Consider the following 17528-nt stretch of genomic DNA (forward strand, 5'->3'; position numbering starts at 1 on the left):
AAAACAGGGATTTTAAGCAGGAGCTGCTGGAATACCACTGCCTCCATCTGTTAGTGTGTTTGTGTTACTGTGTGGTACTTTTACTTCATGTAAAGTATCTGATTACTTCCTCCACCACTGAAAGTCACACAGTAACACACACACACTAACAGATGGAGGCAGTGGTATTCCAGCAGCTCCTGGTTAAATCCCTGTTTTTCTCTATGGAGTCTGGTAGAGATATACAGAGATGTTTCTGGATCTTCCTCTTTAATAAAAAGCTCTGTCTCTGTAGGAATCCTGTCAGAATGCTGTCAGACACTGAGAAGAACAGTTTTACACTCATGTTGTATCTGTCAGTGGAAAACAAACGTTGCAGCTGCATCATCTTCTCTTTTGGATTCATGACCACACTCCTGTGTCGTCGTCCCAGGTCTCAGCTTCTCTGTGAATCCTGACACCTCAGGTAACAGCTGGATAAACACAGCTCGGCCTGTTGGCTCAGTCAGAGGAATCCAGACTCCGTCCTCCGGCTGCAGCTGTCCGGCCTGTTGGAGGTCCCGACCCTCTTGTTTTAGAAACTGTGAACTGTGAACGTCACTCAGCTGCTGTGTGGATGCTGTTGTTAGAGAAACACGATCTCTGAACAAGCCTGAAGAAATGACAGTGGTTTTTGTTTTTGTTTTTTAACCAAAATCTATTGTAATGACTAAATACAGCCACAAAGAGACACAGGTGACTAATTAGACACAAAATGACAAAAATCCAGAGTTAATCAGACACAAAATGATCCTGAAGACACATTAAGTGACCTCAAACAGGAGTAAAATGAGACACTACCAGCCTTTAAGAGATTCATGGCCACTACAGAGATGTTGAAAACAAAACGACAGAGAACTGAGGTTTGAGTGGCACTGTCATCACATCATCCTAATAAACATTTAATTTAATTATCTATATAACTTTACATTTGTTTTTAACGTTATTGATCTTTTTTATAAAGTCATTTCTTTTTAAACAAAACTGGCATCATTAAAAAAACACACGACATTTTCAAAGTAAACGTACAGGTTTTGAATGTGTGTGTATTCAGTACTGTCTGTGTGCTATCTGTGTGTGTGTGTGGGTGAGGGTCGCAGCATCGGTGTGGTCTCGCTCCATACACGGGGCTCGAGCGCTCCGCGGCAGCCTCGCGGGGACTTCCTCTCCATATATGGCCCGCCCGGCGCGCGAGCCGCTGCGTGCACCTCCCGCGCGACCAAATATGGACGAAGGGCCGGTTGGATTCCAGTCGAATAGTCGGACATTCCCAGCGGCTGTCTGCGGGGACGAGTGGTATGGAGGAGAGGGTGTATATAAGGAGCCCGGTGGTCGCTGCCCCGGCACTCGTACCCCCCCTCAGCTGGAACCAGCGGCGGTTAAAGTTCCCTCACTGACAGCCGGAGACAAGCGGAGGTAAGCGGCTTGGAGGAGCGGAGGAGCCCGGGGGCCTGGGGTTAGCCGTGAGGGCGGGAGGAGGGAGGGAAAGAGTAATTATTAGTTTAAGTTAATGGACTCTGGTCTGTTCAACTTCAGCGGTTACAAGAAGCAGCTTTTGTTTTGACTGGCAGCGGGAAACTTCCTGTGACGGCGCTGCGTTCAGGGGCTGTCGGAAAGAGTGAAACTAGGAGCGAACGTCACAACAAACCGCGAATTTAGATTAAAATAAACACAAAAATATGATGTTCAGAGTGAAGATACCGCGTGAGATAGGTCGTTAATTAGACTTAGGGTAACCGTTGTGTGTTTTTTTGTTTAAGCTACAAGTGAAAGCATTAATAGTTCATAAGTAGGATTTTATGAGGAGCCCCTGAAGGCATCATCCCACTTAATGTGCCTTAATGGAGTTTCTGTTTATTTCTCTGTGTCAATACAAGCTGAGTAAAGTGTATACCAGCTGATCCAGACACTGCAGGGCACAGAGATATTATCAGCCTGTGATTATCAAACAACATAAACAGAGAACAGCACTGTGTGTTAATGGGAGAAATAATGATGTATCCACAGCTCAGACCTTGATAGAAATGAACAAGCGATAATTGCAGATCATTTATTTAGAATTTATCATTTGAACTCAGCACCTCTGACTTTTCCTCCCAGAATCTGCAGCCATGTGTGATGATGATGAGACCACCGCCCTCGTCTGTGATAACGGCTCCGGCCTGGTGAAGGCTGGCTTCGCCGGAGACGACGCCCCCAGGGCCGTGTTCCCCTCCATCGTCGGTCGGCCCCGTCACCAGGTACGAAACACCTGGAAAAAAACATTTATAATCGATCCTGTGGTCACACACTGGATCTGACCCCTGACCTCTCGAGTTACTGATCAGTTACTGCAGATTTTTCACTGTTTGAGCTCCAGTTACTATAATTAACCAACGTTATCGGTGTGTTATCACCTCTTTGTGAACTTTATTGACCTTTAACCAGCAAGTTCTCTATTTTAATCACATTTTCAACCACTAGTGTTAACGTCTAGGCTCAAAATGGTCAAATGAAGAAAAAAATCCGCTAAGAAATGAACTTTTCTTCATCTAATTGTTATTAATTCCCATGTTGAACTCCATAAATAATGCTCCAGAAATCTCCTCTACAGGAGTTATTTTGTTTGTTAATTATTAGTAAATCTTGTTTAGTGATGTCTATTTTCTCCATTAACAAATAAAAACAAGTAACTGGAGACTTTTAACTCATTTCTAAACCTGGTTTAGTCTGTGGAGTGGACTCTGAGATGCTTCAGTTGATGCTTCACACGATGCAAATGTCTTGTTTGATCTGTCAAATATGTTGAGTTGATGAAACTGAGAAAATAGAAGCTGAAACTTGAGATTTTCGATGTTTCCTCTTTTTAAAAAGCTTCAGATTGAAGTTGCAGATTATTTTTCTGATGATTAATCAAACTTCACCCCCTCAGGGTGTGATGGTCGGCATGGGTCAGAAGGACTCGTACGTGGGCGACGAGGCCCAGAGCAAGAGGGGCATCCTGACCCTGAAGTACCCCATCGAGCACGGCATCATCACCAACTGGGACGACATGGAGAAGATCTGGCACCACACCTTCTACAACGAGCTGCGCGTGGCCCCCGAGGAGCACCCCACCCTGCTGACCGAGGCCCCCCTCAACCCCAAGGCCAACAGGGAGAAGATGACCCAGATCATGTTCGAGACCTTCAACGTCCCCGCCATGTACGTGGCCATCCAGGCCGTGCTGTCCCTCTACGCCTCCGGTCGTACCACCGGTGAGTTCAGGACCGGATCGTCCCAACACCGCAGCAGAGTTATAAGGACACATTAACACTGAATCTACAGCTTTTTTTGCATCAATTTGATTTTTTGATCGATTTAATTCAACAGATCGAACAAAACATTCATTTCATCACGTTAGTTTAATGGTCAGAGACAGTTTCTCTCTTATTTTACACAAACATCACTGTATAACCACACACACCAAATAAAGTGTTGAAGCAGCTGGATGTGAAAACCTCTTCTCTCAGGTATCGTCCTGGACTCTGGTGACGGTGTGACCCACAACGTGCCCATCTATGAGGGCTACGCTCTGCCTCACGCCATCATGCGTCTGGACCTGGCGGGTCGCGATCTGACCGACTACCTGATGAAGATCCTGACCGAGCGCGGCTACTCCTTCGTCACCACCGGTAAAAAGAGCGGCCTGCTTTAGTTTCAGAGTCCAGAACCTTTTCTATCTGTCCGACTGAAGAACACGATGCTTTTCAAACAACATTTCTCCCATTTTTGTTGCTTTTTAATCTTGTTTTTAGGAGCTGAGCAGCTCTATAATTCTGTTAAATGTAATTTCAAGCTTTAGGTTTCTCAGAACCAGCGATAAAACCTCAGTAACAAGTTCTAATATCTAAATAAGATCTTTAATATCTTATTATTCCTTGATTTAAGGTGTTTACATCCGTTTTTGTTGACATAAACCTCTGGTCTTTCCTTCCTGTTTTCCAGCCGAGCGTGAGATCGTCCGCGACATCAAGGAGAAGCTCTGCTACGTGGCTCTGGACTTCGAGAACGAGATGGCCACCGCCGCCTCCTCCTCCTCCCTGGAGAAGAGCTACGAGCTGCCCGACGGTCAGGTCATCACCATCGGCAACGAGCGTTTCCGCTGCCCCGAGACCCTGTTCCAGCCGTCCTTCATCGGTGGGTAACACAGGTTAAAGCTGGACTTTGAGGAGAAGTCTGGTCCTCATGAAGAGATGAACTTCATTTCAACTAAACTCAGACCTGTTGTCCATCATTTTCTGCTCAGTAACATTTGTTTGATGTGTAAAAGTCCGTGTGCACAGAAGCTGAAGAAAACCAGTCTTTAACTCGTCTCCTCTCGTGCACCTGCTCAGGTATGGAGTCCGCCGGTATCCACGAGACCGCTTACAACAGCATCATGAAGTGCGACATCGACATCCGCAAGGACCTGTACGCCAACAACGTGCTGTCCGGCGGCACCACCATGTACCCGGGTATCGCCGACCGCATGCAGAAGGAGATCACGGCTCTGGCTCCCAGCACCATGAAGATCAAGGTACGATTTACAGATTTACAGACACCTGAACGTTACACGCTGAACAGCAGTGCGTTGAATGAGCCAGTGAAGCTGAAAACAGAAGCACAGAACCCACTGGATTCCTCACTGTTTCCTCCCAAGAGTCAAAGATATTTAATGTGAACTGAGAGAAAACAGAGAAAAGCTGCAGATCCTCACATTTCACAAACTGGAACTGGAGAATATTTGGTGCTTTTGTTCTCGTTAAAGCTCATTCTTGACTTTAAAAGCAGCTGTTGACAAAGTTTCTGCAGCGTCTGAGATTAAAGTTCATTTTGAAAGTTTGTTTTTTAAGCCAAACAGAAACTGTAACAAATATTAAATCTGCTTCATCATCCTCTCTGTCTGCAGATCATCGCCCCTCCTGAGCGGAAATACTCGGTCTGGATCGGCGGCTCCATCCTGGCCTCCCTCTCCACCTTCCAGCAGATGTGGATCAGTAAGCAGGAGTACGACGAGGCCGGTCCCAGCATCGTCCACCGCAAGTGCTTCTAAACAAAAACCTCTGGAAACCAGCTCAGAGCGTCTGCGACCTGTACATATTTTTATATTTATTGCTTTTCTGTACCAGATGTTTTGAATGTGAATGATGTGTGTGTGAGTGTGTGTGTGAGTATGTGTGTGTGTGTGAAAGCAACAAACTGTGAGAAAAAAAACCACAAAAATCACAGTAAAGACCAAAGAAGAAACGAGACAACGAAGAAAATAAAAGCTGTTTATTTTCACCTGCGACCACAGTCTGCTCTCTCTGATTCTGGACCATTTTAGATTCATTTTCCAGTTTGGTTTAGTTCAGTCCTGGTCTTTGTTTCATCACATCACATAATACCAGAGTTACAGCAGTGACACTGATGCTAAAACACAACATTTGACTTTTTAATCCTTTGTTTCACTCACAAATCAAACTAAAACTGAAGCTCTGCCTCAGTAAAACAGACTAAAACTATGGTGTGATGCAGGTTCCTCCTGAATGTGGATAAAGGTGAAAATAATGCAGGAGTTTGGGTTTTTCTTCTTATTTAATAGTTAATAATGTTTAATAGGAAGCAAATGAGCCGAGCAGAGCGGTGGTCTTCCTGCAGAGAGCTGAGAAACATAAGATCAATTTAACTTCTCCAACCTGAGGACAAAAAACTTCAACCAGGCAGTAAGACTTTTAAATGAATAATGTATGGTGGTGAAACAGATCTCAGAAAACATTTATCTTCATTTGAAGTGAGTTTGACTCCTCCAGCAGCTCCAGCTCCAGAAACATGAGTGAAACCAGACTCATGATAAACTCTATGAGACTTAAAGCTCAGAGACAAACAGAGAGCTCATGTTCGAGTGTCATATCTTGAACCTACAGTGAAGATTAGACATCTGAATTATGAAAGTTTGGGAAGATGCACGTGCAACACCTATTAAAGAGGCGACTCAGTTTATTCTGCATTGCATTTCTGAAAAGTTAGAGGACTCTGGTTTAAAGAAAGAACGGTCAAAACTGAACCAGCAGAGGCAGAGATATCCAGAGTTCAGTCCCTGATAGCATGTGTCAACCTCCAGAAACATCACATCCTACATTTCCCATGATGCATCAGAATCTTTCTCAGTCCATGTCCTTTTTTTGCAGGCTGAGCAGGGCTGACCTGAGTGTGTGAAACTGGTGTATGAGCCCTTTAAAGGATGAGGAGTAAACACACGGATGAGTTACGGTCTGATGACGTGTCGCTCTCCGCAGGTGTCTTCTCTTCTCACCTGTTGTCTCTTCTCTGCACAGATGGAGGCGGAACACGCATGTGCAGCCTGGTCTCTGCATCTTCACGCAAAATCATATCTCATTCTTTATTACTACATCTCTGCTCAGCGTCCACCAAGCTGGCGGGAGAGACGAAGAACTGTCCCGGAAGTAGAGGATTTCTTTTTCAAAATAAGGTTGGAATACAAATAGTTTCTCTTTATCATTTCAGCTTACAAAGTTAGCCTGAAGCTATCTTTTTATTCATATTATTATTATTATGGTTTTATTTTGTGGACAGTTCTGTGTTTTTATAGTTGGCAAGAAAAAATACACATAATTAGACAAAATATTTGATTGATTGTCTTGAAATGATCAGATTTATAACACTAAAAAGTAGTTTCTCTCTTGATCCCAGTTCGTACCAGAACAATAATTATTAACGCTGAAACATCAGCAGAGCAAAGTAACTAGTACAGCTGTGAGCTACTTGTACTTTATTTGAGTGTTTACATTTTACACAACTTTATATTTGAAATGCAGTAAATGCACTTTTTATTTCTCTGTGTTTTACACCACAATTTTCAAATTAAGAATCTGCATTTTAAAAACATGCATAAAGTTGTGCTCTCACTTTCTCACTCACTCAAGCTTTAGAATTATTTATACCCTGATCAATCAGTTCAACTCAATGCCACAGTTTCACCTTTAAGGTCTACAGAGAGAGTTTCTTGGACTTTGAAGCTTCGTTTTGTCTTTTCTGCTTTTCTAAACTCTCTCCAGTCGATTCTGTGCCACATAAACGAGTCTGGATCCTTAAATAAATGAGAGGTTTCCGTTTTTAATTTTTAATTAACGTGCCCTCCAAAATCAGTTTTATTTTGAAAGTCCACGCCGGAAGCTGCGCGTTGTATTTTAGCTAGCTCCGCTCGCTCGCGCTGTTTGTCAGTTAGAGCAGCGGAGCGATGCTCGTCGTCTAACCGCGGTACTACAGCGACAGCCCGGACTTTAAATCGGACCGGACCCCGTCTGGAATGTGGTCTAGGTGAGTAGAGAAAAAACAAACATGTCTGACTTTAAAACCGAACCGGTCCGGAACCGTTTCCTGCTCAGGGTTTAAACCAAACCGTGTTTACAAACGGGGTTTAACGGAGCAGGCAGGTGAGGCGGGTAACGACTGTGAACATGGAGCCTGTTTTCACACGGTTCCTGTCGTTTTTAAACCTTTAATTTACACTTTACAGCGTTTTTAACGTTCAGCAGACACAAACAGCCTTTAATGTGTTTATCCCGGGTTTGTTTAGAGGCTAAAACCCAGAAAAGACGGTGTTTTTCGGGTGTGACTGAGAGAAATAGAGCCCTCAAAAAATGAAGAGAGGCACATATCTGCATTTCAGTCACAGAAATCGATAAATTATCCATAATTAGTTCGCTGTGTGACAGTAAATTGATGATAAATATTGTCCCGGGTTCCTCTCAGATCAGATGTAGGCCAGCTCACACAAATGAATAATTAACACAGTTCATTTTCACTGAAGATAACAGGTATTTGGATGTAAAATAAATAAAAATAAGTGTGTGTGGGCGGGTGGACGCCTGACTGAAATAGATCCCGTGTTATTGGCCGTGCAGAGTGAGTAAGAGTTGTAGTAGCGCAGTCGGTAGTAAGACTATAATAAGCCTCAATCCTCTACTCTCAGTGTAATCTGCTGTGGAGGGGAGGTGGGCGGGGCGTACAGGTAGACCACACCTGGCAGAGGCACGTCACCAGGTGCTGCAGGTAGATCCACTCTGACACTACACACTGATTTATTTCTGTGATGTTTATTATAAAGCTAGGACAATTAATGCAGTAAAAACACCTTTTTGTTGTAGTGGAGTCTTGGTTCAGGCTGAATACTGCAGGTAAATAAATAAAAGATACTTCAGAAACAGTAGAGGTACATGTTGTACGCCACCTGTTGTGAGTCTTTCTTGTTTGGAGACAGATGTTGTTGAACCAGAGTCGATCCTGAGATGTGGATTATGTGGAAGTGTTTATGGAAATGTATGTTTATTATTATTGCAACAATCCAAAACAATAACAAATACCTGTCCCTGAATATTCTCCACTAAGGCTCAACATGCTCTGGTTCATATCAAGAGTAAATACAACAAGCTTTTTCCTGTGGAGAGAGAGAACCACCTGGCAGAGTTTTGTAGCTGCACTCGCCGTTCAAAAGACTCTTAAAATCCATTTTCTGCTTGAGGAGGTTTGTTTCCTGTTTCTCAAACGACGGGGTGCACCGAGGGTCAGTCATCCCGCATTAGCATTAATTATTATCAGTTTTTCCAGACAGATATTTAATCGTATTGGTAACTTTGTGCATCAAAGTATCTTGTCTTTGAGAGGATGATCCCAAAAGGTCGAGCTCCAGATGTAACAAAGGGAAATCTTAAATACACAAAGGGTTTGTCAGACTTTGTCTTTAAGCTCATACAGCTGCTAGTTTGTCCTGTTTGTTTGTGTTGGAGCAGAAGAATCAGGAAACATAGGTGCAAAGTTTTCAGTGTGTTAACATGGATCAGACGTCTCATTCGACAGCGTTGGAGACTGTTTACAGTCGCTCTGCAGAGAGGAGGCTCGTCTGTGTCCTGACTCTCAGGGAATTAGGGATTTGGAGAATTATTGTTCCATTAGTGGATATGAAGCCTTTTTGGAGATGTTTGCTTGATTGACACGACATTTTGTGGTGCTGTATTCTTATTTTATTTTGTTAAATTAACGTCGTTGTTTTTGTTTCAGTGATTAGAACCAGACACGAGCAACAACGAGAACCATGGTGACCAAGAAAATCCGGACAGAGTACATGAAGAAGTTTAAAGATCCCAAGTGGGAGACGTTTTCCAAATGCTACGAGGACTCTCTGAAGTACCGCCTGACCCGGCGGGTGATGGAGCATTCCCACAAGCCCTGGTTCTGGGAGGGCTGGGACAGCGGCTCCGACTCCAGCGGCTGGTCCACGCCCAGGCTGACCAGGAACAAAGTCGTCCCTCTGTCCCTCCCGCCGCCGCCGCCGTCCTCAGAGGTGAAGCAGAGGTTGCTGGAGCTCAAGAGCAGCCCTGGAGCAAAGCCGGCGTCTGAGGAGACGGAGGAGGGAGCGGGAGAGGTCGTGGACGCTGCACCGACCACAGGTGAGGACTTTTAACAAAGGCTGCAGCTGTTTATGATGTTCATTATTAGTTTTTTTCATTTTACAGTCATAATCACACTGAAGAAACAAAGAAATATTCAGATTTCTAGTTCACTTCATGTTGAATTAGAGATTAATCTGCAGCTGCATCATCAGGTCTTAGCTGTACTTCCTGTTTGGTGCTAATTAGCAAACATTAGCATGCTAGCATTGGGCCTCAGAACTGTAAACTCTTTGTTTTATTATTCTGCCAATTCACAGACTAAACAGTTGGTTAGAAAAGTAATTAACAAACATAATATCAGCAGCTCTCACTGTTATTGTGGATTTTAAAAGATGGGTGTGTTAGCCACCTTTTCAGGAAGTTTTCTTCTCAGTTATTGTCGAAATATTCCCATTTAAACAATGTAAACCATCATATGGTTTGTGTAGCCTCTCAGTCACTATACTCTGTGTTCTTGCTGCCATTTTTAGCAGTTACTTTGCAGGTATTTTGAATTTAGGACAGAGTATATGTCGTCCTAACTCAGGATGCTCTGTATTAGCTGAATTCCTTTTCCTAAATGCAGTTAGGACGAATCTTTCTGTAAATAAATGTTTCCTAAACTGAGATAAGAACAGGCTCAGGGAGTTTCTGTGATGAGGCTCTTTGTCTTTCAGTTTGATCTGAGAGAACAGACTTTTATCCAGCTGAATATACTGCAGTTAAAGAGAGTTTTCAAATCCTCCTGTTCCTCTATTTCGTCTGTTTTCTGTCGAGCTTCCAGGAGAATTTTGGAATAATCCAAACAGACCCTCTGGAGGAGTTTGTTTGTGCTTTTGTCTGAGCATCACTCTGACAGTATGAGGGCCAGAGGCTGGTTTACCTCAGGAGACACTGATGCTAAAAATATTTGGACTGAGGGTTCGGCGATCAGATGGGACCGTCTCCTCCTGTTCACACACCGAGCTCGGGTATAAAGGACCTATTGTGTAACATTTCCATGGCTGTGTTTCAGACGGGAGAGCGTCAGGACACCGGATCGGCTCAGCTCTGAATGTCACCAGCACAAATTACAATAAATAAACTGCCATGTTTCATATACAAACACTTACAGACTGGTTTAAACTAGAGCTGAAGCAGTTAGTTCACTGATTAACTAATAAAAAAAATCTAAAGCTGTAAATATTCGATCATTTTAGCTCAAACGTTCTCTGTTCTACGATGAGTTGGTGCTTTTCTTTCTCATAAATGATAGTTAATTGAACATCTTTGAGTTTTTGGACAAAAACATGCTGTGTAAATAAACATGTTTGGTTTTGGGAGTTATGGTTGATTAGAAGAACAATCTGAGTCTGTCAGTGGTGCAAACAAGAACTTTATTGGACGGACTTTGACGTGAACCGTTGTTTGTTTTTGTCTCTACTAAAGCAGCAGTTGTAGAAAACGGTGTGAACGAAGCCAGCGGAGGTTCGATGACAGCAGCTCCAAACACCAGCGGACCTTCAGACGACACGGCGACGGACAACGGGCCGGCGGACACGGCGTCTTCTGACGGGGAGCCGGTGAACCCAGCGCAAAGACGGCGTCACCGCCACCGCACCCCTCGCTCTGAGCCGGGGCAACGGGACAGCTCCTACGACGACAAACCCACCGTCGTCCGCAAACCGCCGAGGGCGAAGAGCCAGCCGCCGATCAGCACCAAGGAGAAGGAGAACCGGAGACCGTCGAGCCGACTGGACTGGACCGAGAGACAGACGGAGGTCAGGAGGATGCCCAGTGACGTGAGTGTTAAAGACTCTGTATCTCTACAAGCTTTTAACAGAACCTCATCCTGAGCTCTTCTCCAAAAGCCTTTCTTCTTAGAAAGTTAGTGAGAGTTTGAAAGAGCGTGAGTAGAAACACAACGAGGCTGTAAAGGTGGACTGGTGAGTAGATGGGTTTTCATGTTAACGTCCCCGACAACCTCTGTAGTCTCATTTAGACACTCGTTAGCAACCGCCTTTTTTAAGACACGTAAAAGCTTCAAACATCAGGAGTGGGGGATTTACTGACCCATTTTATGTCGGAGAATCAAACCTGAAAATGTCTTGAGCTTGTGTTAAAACCACAGACCTTTCAGACATTTAACCAGGAACACACTGACAACAGGAAGAGCTAACATGCTAACATGCTAACTGACTTCCTGGTTCTAGGCTCATTTCTACTGCACTTTCTCTTCTGTTTTATTAATCCTACTAAACAAGTATCATCTGTGTATTTAAAGCCTGTTATATTTTATTCCACCTTTTTAAAGAGGAAACTAGATATTTCTGAGGCTTTACTTCAGCCTTCTTCTTTATTATTACTGCTCTGTCACTCCTGTCTTTGTGTTTTTTCATTCATATATGACTTAAAGAGTATTTTAAAAACAGGACCAGCTACAGGTCCAGGACTTTAAAAGTCAGAGCAGTGTGAATCCTTCAGAGCGGCTCGGCCTCGTCCACAGGACACCAGAGAAGTGAAGCCGTGTCACCGAACCCTCTGCAGACATTAATAATAAAACACCGGTGTGCTTTTTCGGAAACGACTCCCCCCATCTCCCCTCTCTCTCTCTCTCTCTCTCTGGTTTCTCCTCTCAGAGCCACACGTCCGACGCCTGCGTCCAGACCCGGCGGGAGTCCGACAAACGGAGCACCAACCTGGACCGGCGGCGGGCTCGGTCGGCCGACTTGGAGAAGATGAGGCGGTCGCAGCTGACGGTGGCGGACGACCGTTGGATCACCGAGTACATGCGCTGCTTCTCCGCCCGGCTGAGGTAGAGACGAGGATCCCACCCCCACGACCCCCTGAAAAAAAAAAACACACCCAAGAGAGCGAGTATCAGACGGCGTTTGTTCCTTCAGTTGAAATAAGAACCAGGTTTTAACTTTAACTCTCATTTCAGTCCACCACACTGAAACGCTGCTCACTGCCCTGCCTCCTTTTTAGACGAAGAGAGAACAGAGAAAAATAAAGTGAAGAAGTCGATAAAGCCTTTAAGATAATTTCAGTTTAACCACAATGTTCTCAACACTTAAACATGTCACGTTAGGCCAAGAGATCCACACATTCTGGCTCTAAATACTACAGTTCCCAGAAGCCTCAGCAGCTGTTCATATCTGTATATTGGTCCAAAAAGTACTTGAAATGTTTTACATTTATTCCCTGAAATTATCCTGCAAAGCTCAACATCTAACTTCAACCCATCATGAGTAAAATAAAGGCTATTCTGAGAGTATGATTGGCTGTTTCTTACCTCAGTGCTCCCTGGGATTTGTAGTCAACTTGTAGTTTATTGAATCACTTTTGTGTCTAGTAGTTTTGAGTGTCATGTCTCCTCTTGAGCCCTTTAACTAACATCATTTATGCAAAAAAATTAACATAATTTTTACTTTTTGAATCGTGACCTCTTCACTTTATAACACAACACACACATTTTTACGATGAAGGAACGAGGCGACAGGAGCAGCATCAACTTTTTGTTTTATCTTTGTTGAATTTAAAGTTTGTAGAGGAGGTCAATAAATGTCAGCTTATAAAACGGTTTGTTCTGTGTTGAACAAAAATCCTTGAAACCTGCAAATACAGGACTGTAAATATTTAAAAAGTAAGTTATTTATTCAGACGTGTGTTTCTTAACTCGACAGCAGCGACTTTCAGTCGAGATCAGATGTGATGGACTGAAATGATGGTTTTTGTTTGTTGTTTTCAGTTTGACGATGAGCAAACATCAGAGAATTAACTCCTTTATAAGCTTTTTATATAAAAGAAGAAACATCAACACCCAGATCACTATTTGAATGTATTTAATTCCTGAGCATGAAAGTCTCCAAACACTCTGCTTTATTTTAGCTGTTTAATCTCCTCTCAGACACACGTGGTGTTTTTCATTTCTCTCTCACAAACGGCAGCTGTGTTTGAATCAGAGGCAGCAGAAAGGACCAAACTGGAATATTTTTGATATTTGAGTATTTTGGAGTTTAAAGGACTAAAACTACTGCTGGATGGTTTATCAGAAATATACAGTACAAACACAAGATTTATCTAAAAATTAGAATTTAAGGTATTTTCAGAGTAAAAACTATATTTAAGATGTGCTAACTTTAGAATCATCTCAGTTTTAGTAAATTAAATGCACTTAATTTAAATCACTGGACTGTTAAACGTTGATATCTGAGAGTTTATTTGGCTTTAATTCAGGTTTTGTGGCTGTAAAGCAGCAGCCTGCAGCTTCTCGTTTATAATAATGTTAATGTAAAATAACCTGAAATGCGAACATGGTGCTTTTCTGTTAACTGCAGTGCTAAACACTCTGAACTTACTTCTCTTAATTCAGCTTTTTGAAGGTTATTAATGCTAAAGTAAACATTTAAAAATAAAGTTTCTGAGACTTTTAGTTTTAAATAACGAGTGTGTGATATTTATAAAAATGCAACAGAAATAAGCGTCGAATAAGATAAAACTTATTTGCTTTATCAGAAATCCAGCTTCTAAATCCAGGGTTTTCTGTTTTATAGCTGAGGTGATTCAGCTATAATTCAGATGGCTTTATTTCAGATGGCTGAAATAAAAACCACCAACATCATAAAAAAAACATTTAAGGACAAAAACAAGAGAAGAAGTTCATAAATTCCATGTATTTCATGAGTGAGGTCGTTTTTTTAGCTTGACATCTTCTGACTAAAGTCTTTACAGAATGAGATTTGTCAGGATTCATTTTATCTGATAAACAAAAAGTATAATATTTGTATAGAAATCAATGCGCTTGAACATTGGGGTCTGTAATTTCCCACTAACTCTCTAGAAGGAGCTGTGTAATTTCAATGTCCAATGAATGATGTCGAAGTAGAGTGGGATCATGGGGGTTGTTGTTTTCATCGCCCGGTTTCCTTCAGTGTCAGAGGTTCAGGAGGTTTTTACCAGGAGCAGAATCCTCCTCAGACGTCTCCTCCTCTTCAAAACAAGCAGAGCAGCTGATTAAATCCAGTAAAACTCTGAATGAAGCAGGTTCGTGTTAAAATCAGTGTTTCTCTGATGTAGTTTGGCAGAGCTGAGCTACTGCTAACGTTAGCTCAGCTTGTTCCTCTGATAACTTCAGATCCAGACGTCTGACGACTAAAATCCTTCATCTGGTTACACTTTAATGCTGAAATGTTAGATATTAAACCTTTTAAGCTGCCGATATATATATTTTTTCAATAATCGATTGCTGTGATAACAAAATGACAGAAAATAGTGAAAAGTCTGTTTCAAATGTCTTGTTTTGTCAAATAATCTAAAATCCTTGTATTCTAGAAGCTAGAAACAACTAATATTACACAAGTTAGCTTACAAAATGGCTGAAATAATAACTTAATGTTAATTACTTGTTGAATAATTGTGAATTATTGGGGAATTACAGACCCTAAAATAAAGTGTGATCACCTACACCTGCCAAGAAACCCTGAGCTCAGTTTTCTCTTTACATTTCAGAACTAAATAGGAAAAAGGGAAAAGTATAAATTTAAATAGATTTTAGCGCCGTTATCACCTCCTTGTATTTGCAGCAGCTCTGTGTGTCGATGGTGGACGTCGTCTCAAACTGTGACAGTGAAGAAAAGTAAAAAAGAAAAAGAAAACCTTCAGGTGTCGAGTGTCGTAGTGAGGAAACGATAAAGTCACAGAGTTTTGAGTTCATTTGATTGTTTGTTGATGTAACTAAAGATTGTAAATACATGGTGATGTCAACCTAAACCGAGGGCTAACGATCATCATTTACTGTATTTAACATGTACATGTGTTGGGAGTTTACTCTACAAACTGAATGCAGATTAATTCACTGAGAATGTTTTTTTGATCTCACACCGGCTCAACCTCCTCACGCTGAATGTGCAAAGCTATTTATTTACGTTCGTTTACGACTTTTATGTGCGTTTTATTTTCACGATTCACACTCACAGGTTAGTTCCTGACACCAGGTCCAGTCTGAAACAACACAATTTGTGTTTCTTTTAATGTTTATGAAAAAAAATACAACTCCTTATTATAATTTTAATCACTTTCTTTCACATTAAAAGAACAGAAATCTTATTTTGATGCAGGAAATTTGCCATTTTTGGGGAATTGTTTATTTATTTAGCCTCTTTTAAAATATGTGAAAGTTAAACCTGATTGTCTGAAGAGATACAGCCACAGTATAGTGTGTTTTAAACCATATTTGAAATGTTTGTATTCTTAAAGATGTTAAATAGGCAGATTTAAAGTAAAGTGCAGCTGGTTTTTTCCACCTTGACAAGAAAAAAAATGGCAGTTGAATATTTACAGGGAAACAAAAAGGAGGCTTTTGCCTCAAAATGGTCAAAATAATCAAAGTAAATGTATAAATATCAACATAATGAAGCTTCAGGTATAAATATATCAACTCAAACCTTCAAAAAAAAACCTCTTGTTTAAACCCTACTTTCTGTTTAATTGTTCTGAAAGTCCAGTTCACATCTGTTGTTTGTTTTTGACAAATTACACAATTTTTTTTTCTAAAATGGACCAAAAGATCATTCCATCTGATCATTCAGGCAAGTGTTGTCTCACACTGGACGTCTGGATGTTTCTCTTATCACACTACTTTTTAAAAATGTTTGTGAGCATGTTTTTTTCTTTATGCGTTGATTTGGTTTGTTGAACATTTAGTAGAAACAGAATCGATTGTCGACAGGTGAAGATTATTTAAAAGAGAATGTCAGGCTGTTATTTCATCTCACCTTATGTTCCTGTTGATGCAGCTTTAAGGTTGTTAATCACCTTATCCACTCTCTGACAGTTTACAGAACCTTTAGAAACTTCTGCTTTTACAGTAGCAATATCAGGTTTTTAGGAGCAGCTCTTGGAGACTTCCTGTTTCCAAAGAAACACACAAAATAAAGAAGTTCAAATGTTTCTGAACAGTAGGTACAAAACAAGTTAATTAATAATTTATAGTTTGGAATAAGGTGAAAGACAAACTTCAGAAAATGACGTTTGGTTTCTAAATGTTCAGACAGATGATCTACTTGCATGTTAAATGACTACAGGCTTCATTTTGATTAGTTTATCAAAGGAAAATTGCTGCACCACATCACAAAGTCTTGATTTGCAGATATTTATTCATATTCTGTGTTGTGTTTTTCTTCATTTTGGTTCCTGATGAGTTGATTTTTGAGTCAGAACGATCAGACAATCACAGTAAAGTATCTGAACTGTTACTAATGAGTTCATTTGACGGTGAAATTGTTGAAAATCGCGTACAAAGGAGACAGTGTTTGCTGACTGTATCTCTGTCTCCACTAAAGCTCTGAATTATCTCCTGGTGTAGTTTCTCTGCAGATGATTCAATGGAAAATGTATCATATGTCTGAATATTTAATCATATTTTACATCCAATGATGTTTACATTTTTGGTCACTGTATTTGTATTTGAAAACATGCACAATGATATATATATATTTTCATCCACTTTAAAGCGTTGCTGTGAATAAATCATATTTGAATAGTTTATATTTGTGTTGTCCTGGTTTGGTTGTGTAGGAATGTGGAATTAAAATCACAATTTCACCAAGCAGAAGAGGGCCTGCAGAGAAATATGTCAGATAAATGTTTCCCTCACATCCCATACCAGACTCCATTGACAAAAACAGGAATTTTACCAAGCAGTTTTTGTCAGTGGAGTCTGGTGGTGATACATAGCAATGTTTCTGGTGATCAGTCAATTATGGGAAAATAACGGCCAGGTTCAAAAATACTGGAGTTCAGTTGTGTGTGCTGTGTGTGCTTTACACTCTTGTCCGGTCTGCAGTGAGGCTGTTAACCCTTTAATCCAATCAGAGAGGCTGTGAAGGTGGATAGTGTCAACCCACAGACCTGCTGATCCTTAGAGATGATATATCTGAGCTCTGTGTCTGAGTGGTTTTAGATACACGAACACAGAACTGTAATGTTCTCAGTTTGGGGAATTTTTATCATGAATATATTAAATAGAAATGAATATATAAAAAGAAGTTACTGAGTAATATATACAATATTCACAGCAGCATACCCATGGCAATACAA

The 17528-nt window shown here is 41.3% G+C and overlaps 2 protein-coding genes across 4 annotated transcripts; both read left to right on the forward strand.

The window, feature by feature from the left end:
* Positions 1-1253: 1253 nt before the first annotated feature.
* On the forward strand, positions 1254-5308 carry acta1a (actin alpha 1, skeletal muscle a). The gene is made up of 7 exons (XM_018675043.2): positions 1254-1434; positions 2119-2258; positions 2930-3254; positions 3510-3671; positions 3985-4176; positions 4374-4555; positions 4928-5308. Exons 2-7 carry the CDS (start codon positions 2130-2132, stop codon positions 5069-5071), a joined length of 1134 nt encoding a protein of 377 aa, XP_018530559.1. The 5' UTR covers positions 1254-1434; positions 2119-2129; the 3' UTR covers positions 5072-5308.
* A 1033-nt stretch (positions 5309-6341) lies between these two features.
* Positions 6342-16976, forward strand: ccsapa (centriole, cilia and spindle-associated protein a). Of its 3 annotated transcripts, none has more exons than XM_018675040.2 (4): positions 6342-6490; positions 9079-9467; positions 10878-11230; positions 12068-16976. In XM_018675040.2, the coding sequence occupies exons 2-4, from the start codon at positions 9113-9115 to the stop codon at positions 12245-12247; spliced, it is 888 nt and encodes a 295-aa protein (XP_018530556.1). In that variant the 5' UTR covers positions 6342-6490; positions 9079-9112; the 3' UTR covers positions 12248-16976. The 3 variants fall into 3 exon arrangements, with proteins under 3 accessions (XP_018530556.1, XP_018530555.1, XP_018530557.1); XM_018675039.2 differs by lacking the exon at positions 6342-6490 and adding an exon at positions 7246-7338; XM_018675041.2 differs by lacking the exon at positions 6342-6490 and adding an exon at positions 7246-7338 and having other exon boundaries at positions 10881-11230.
* Positions 16977-17528: the final 552 nt, after the last annotated feature.

The sequence above is a fragment of the Lates calcarifer genome, linkage group LG5 (assembly GCF_001640805.2).
Source record: "Lates calcarifer isolate ASB-BC8 linkage group LG5, TLL_Latcal_v3, whole genome shotgun sequence".
Taxonomy (NCBI): domain Eukaryota; kingdom Metazoa; phylum Chordata; class Actinopteri; family Centropomidae; genus Lates; species Lates calcarifer.

What these genes read in the sequence shown, in the direction of transcription:
- acta1a (XM_018675043.2), top strand. Translation starts at nt 2,130, where the DNA reads ATGTGTGATGATGATGAGACCACCGCCCTCGTCTGTGATAACGGCTCC. An exon ending in CTACTCCTTCGTCACCACCG is followed by an intron (nt 3,672 to 3,984) that starts GTAAAAAGAGCG and finishes CCTGTTTTCCAG; the next exon opens with CCGAGCGTGAGATCGTCCGC. An exon ending in CCAGCACCATGAAGATCAAG is followed by an intron (nt 4,556 to 4,927) that starts GTACGATTTACA and finishes CTCTGTCTGCAG; the next exon opens with ATCATCGCCCCTCCTGAGCG.
- ccsapa (XM_018675040.2), top strand. Translation starts at nt 9,113, where the DNA reads ATGGTGACCAAGAAAATCCGGACAGAGTACATGAAGAAGTTTAAAGAT. An exon ending in GGACGCTGCACCGACCACAG is followed by an intron (nt 9,468 to 10,877) that starts GTGAGGACTTTT and finishes TCTCTACTAAAG; the next exon opens with CAGCAGTTGTAGAAAACGGT. An exon ending in TCAGGAGGATGCCCAGTGAC is followed by an intron (nt 11,231 to 12,067) that starts GTGAGTGTTAAA and finishes TTCTCCTCTCAG; the next exon opens with AGCCACACGTCCGACGCCTG.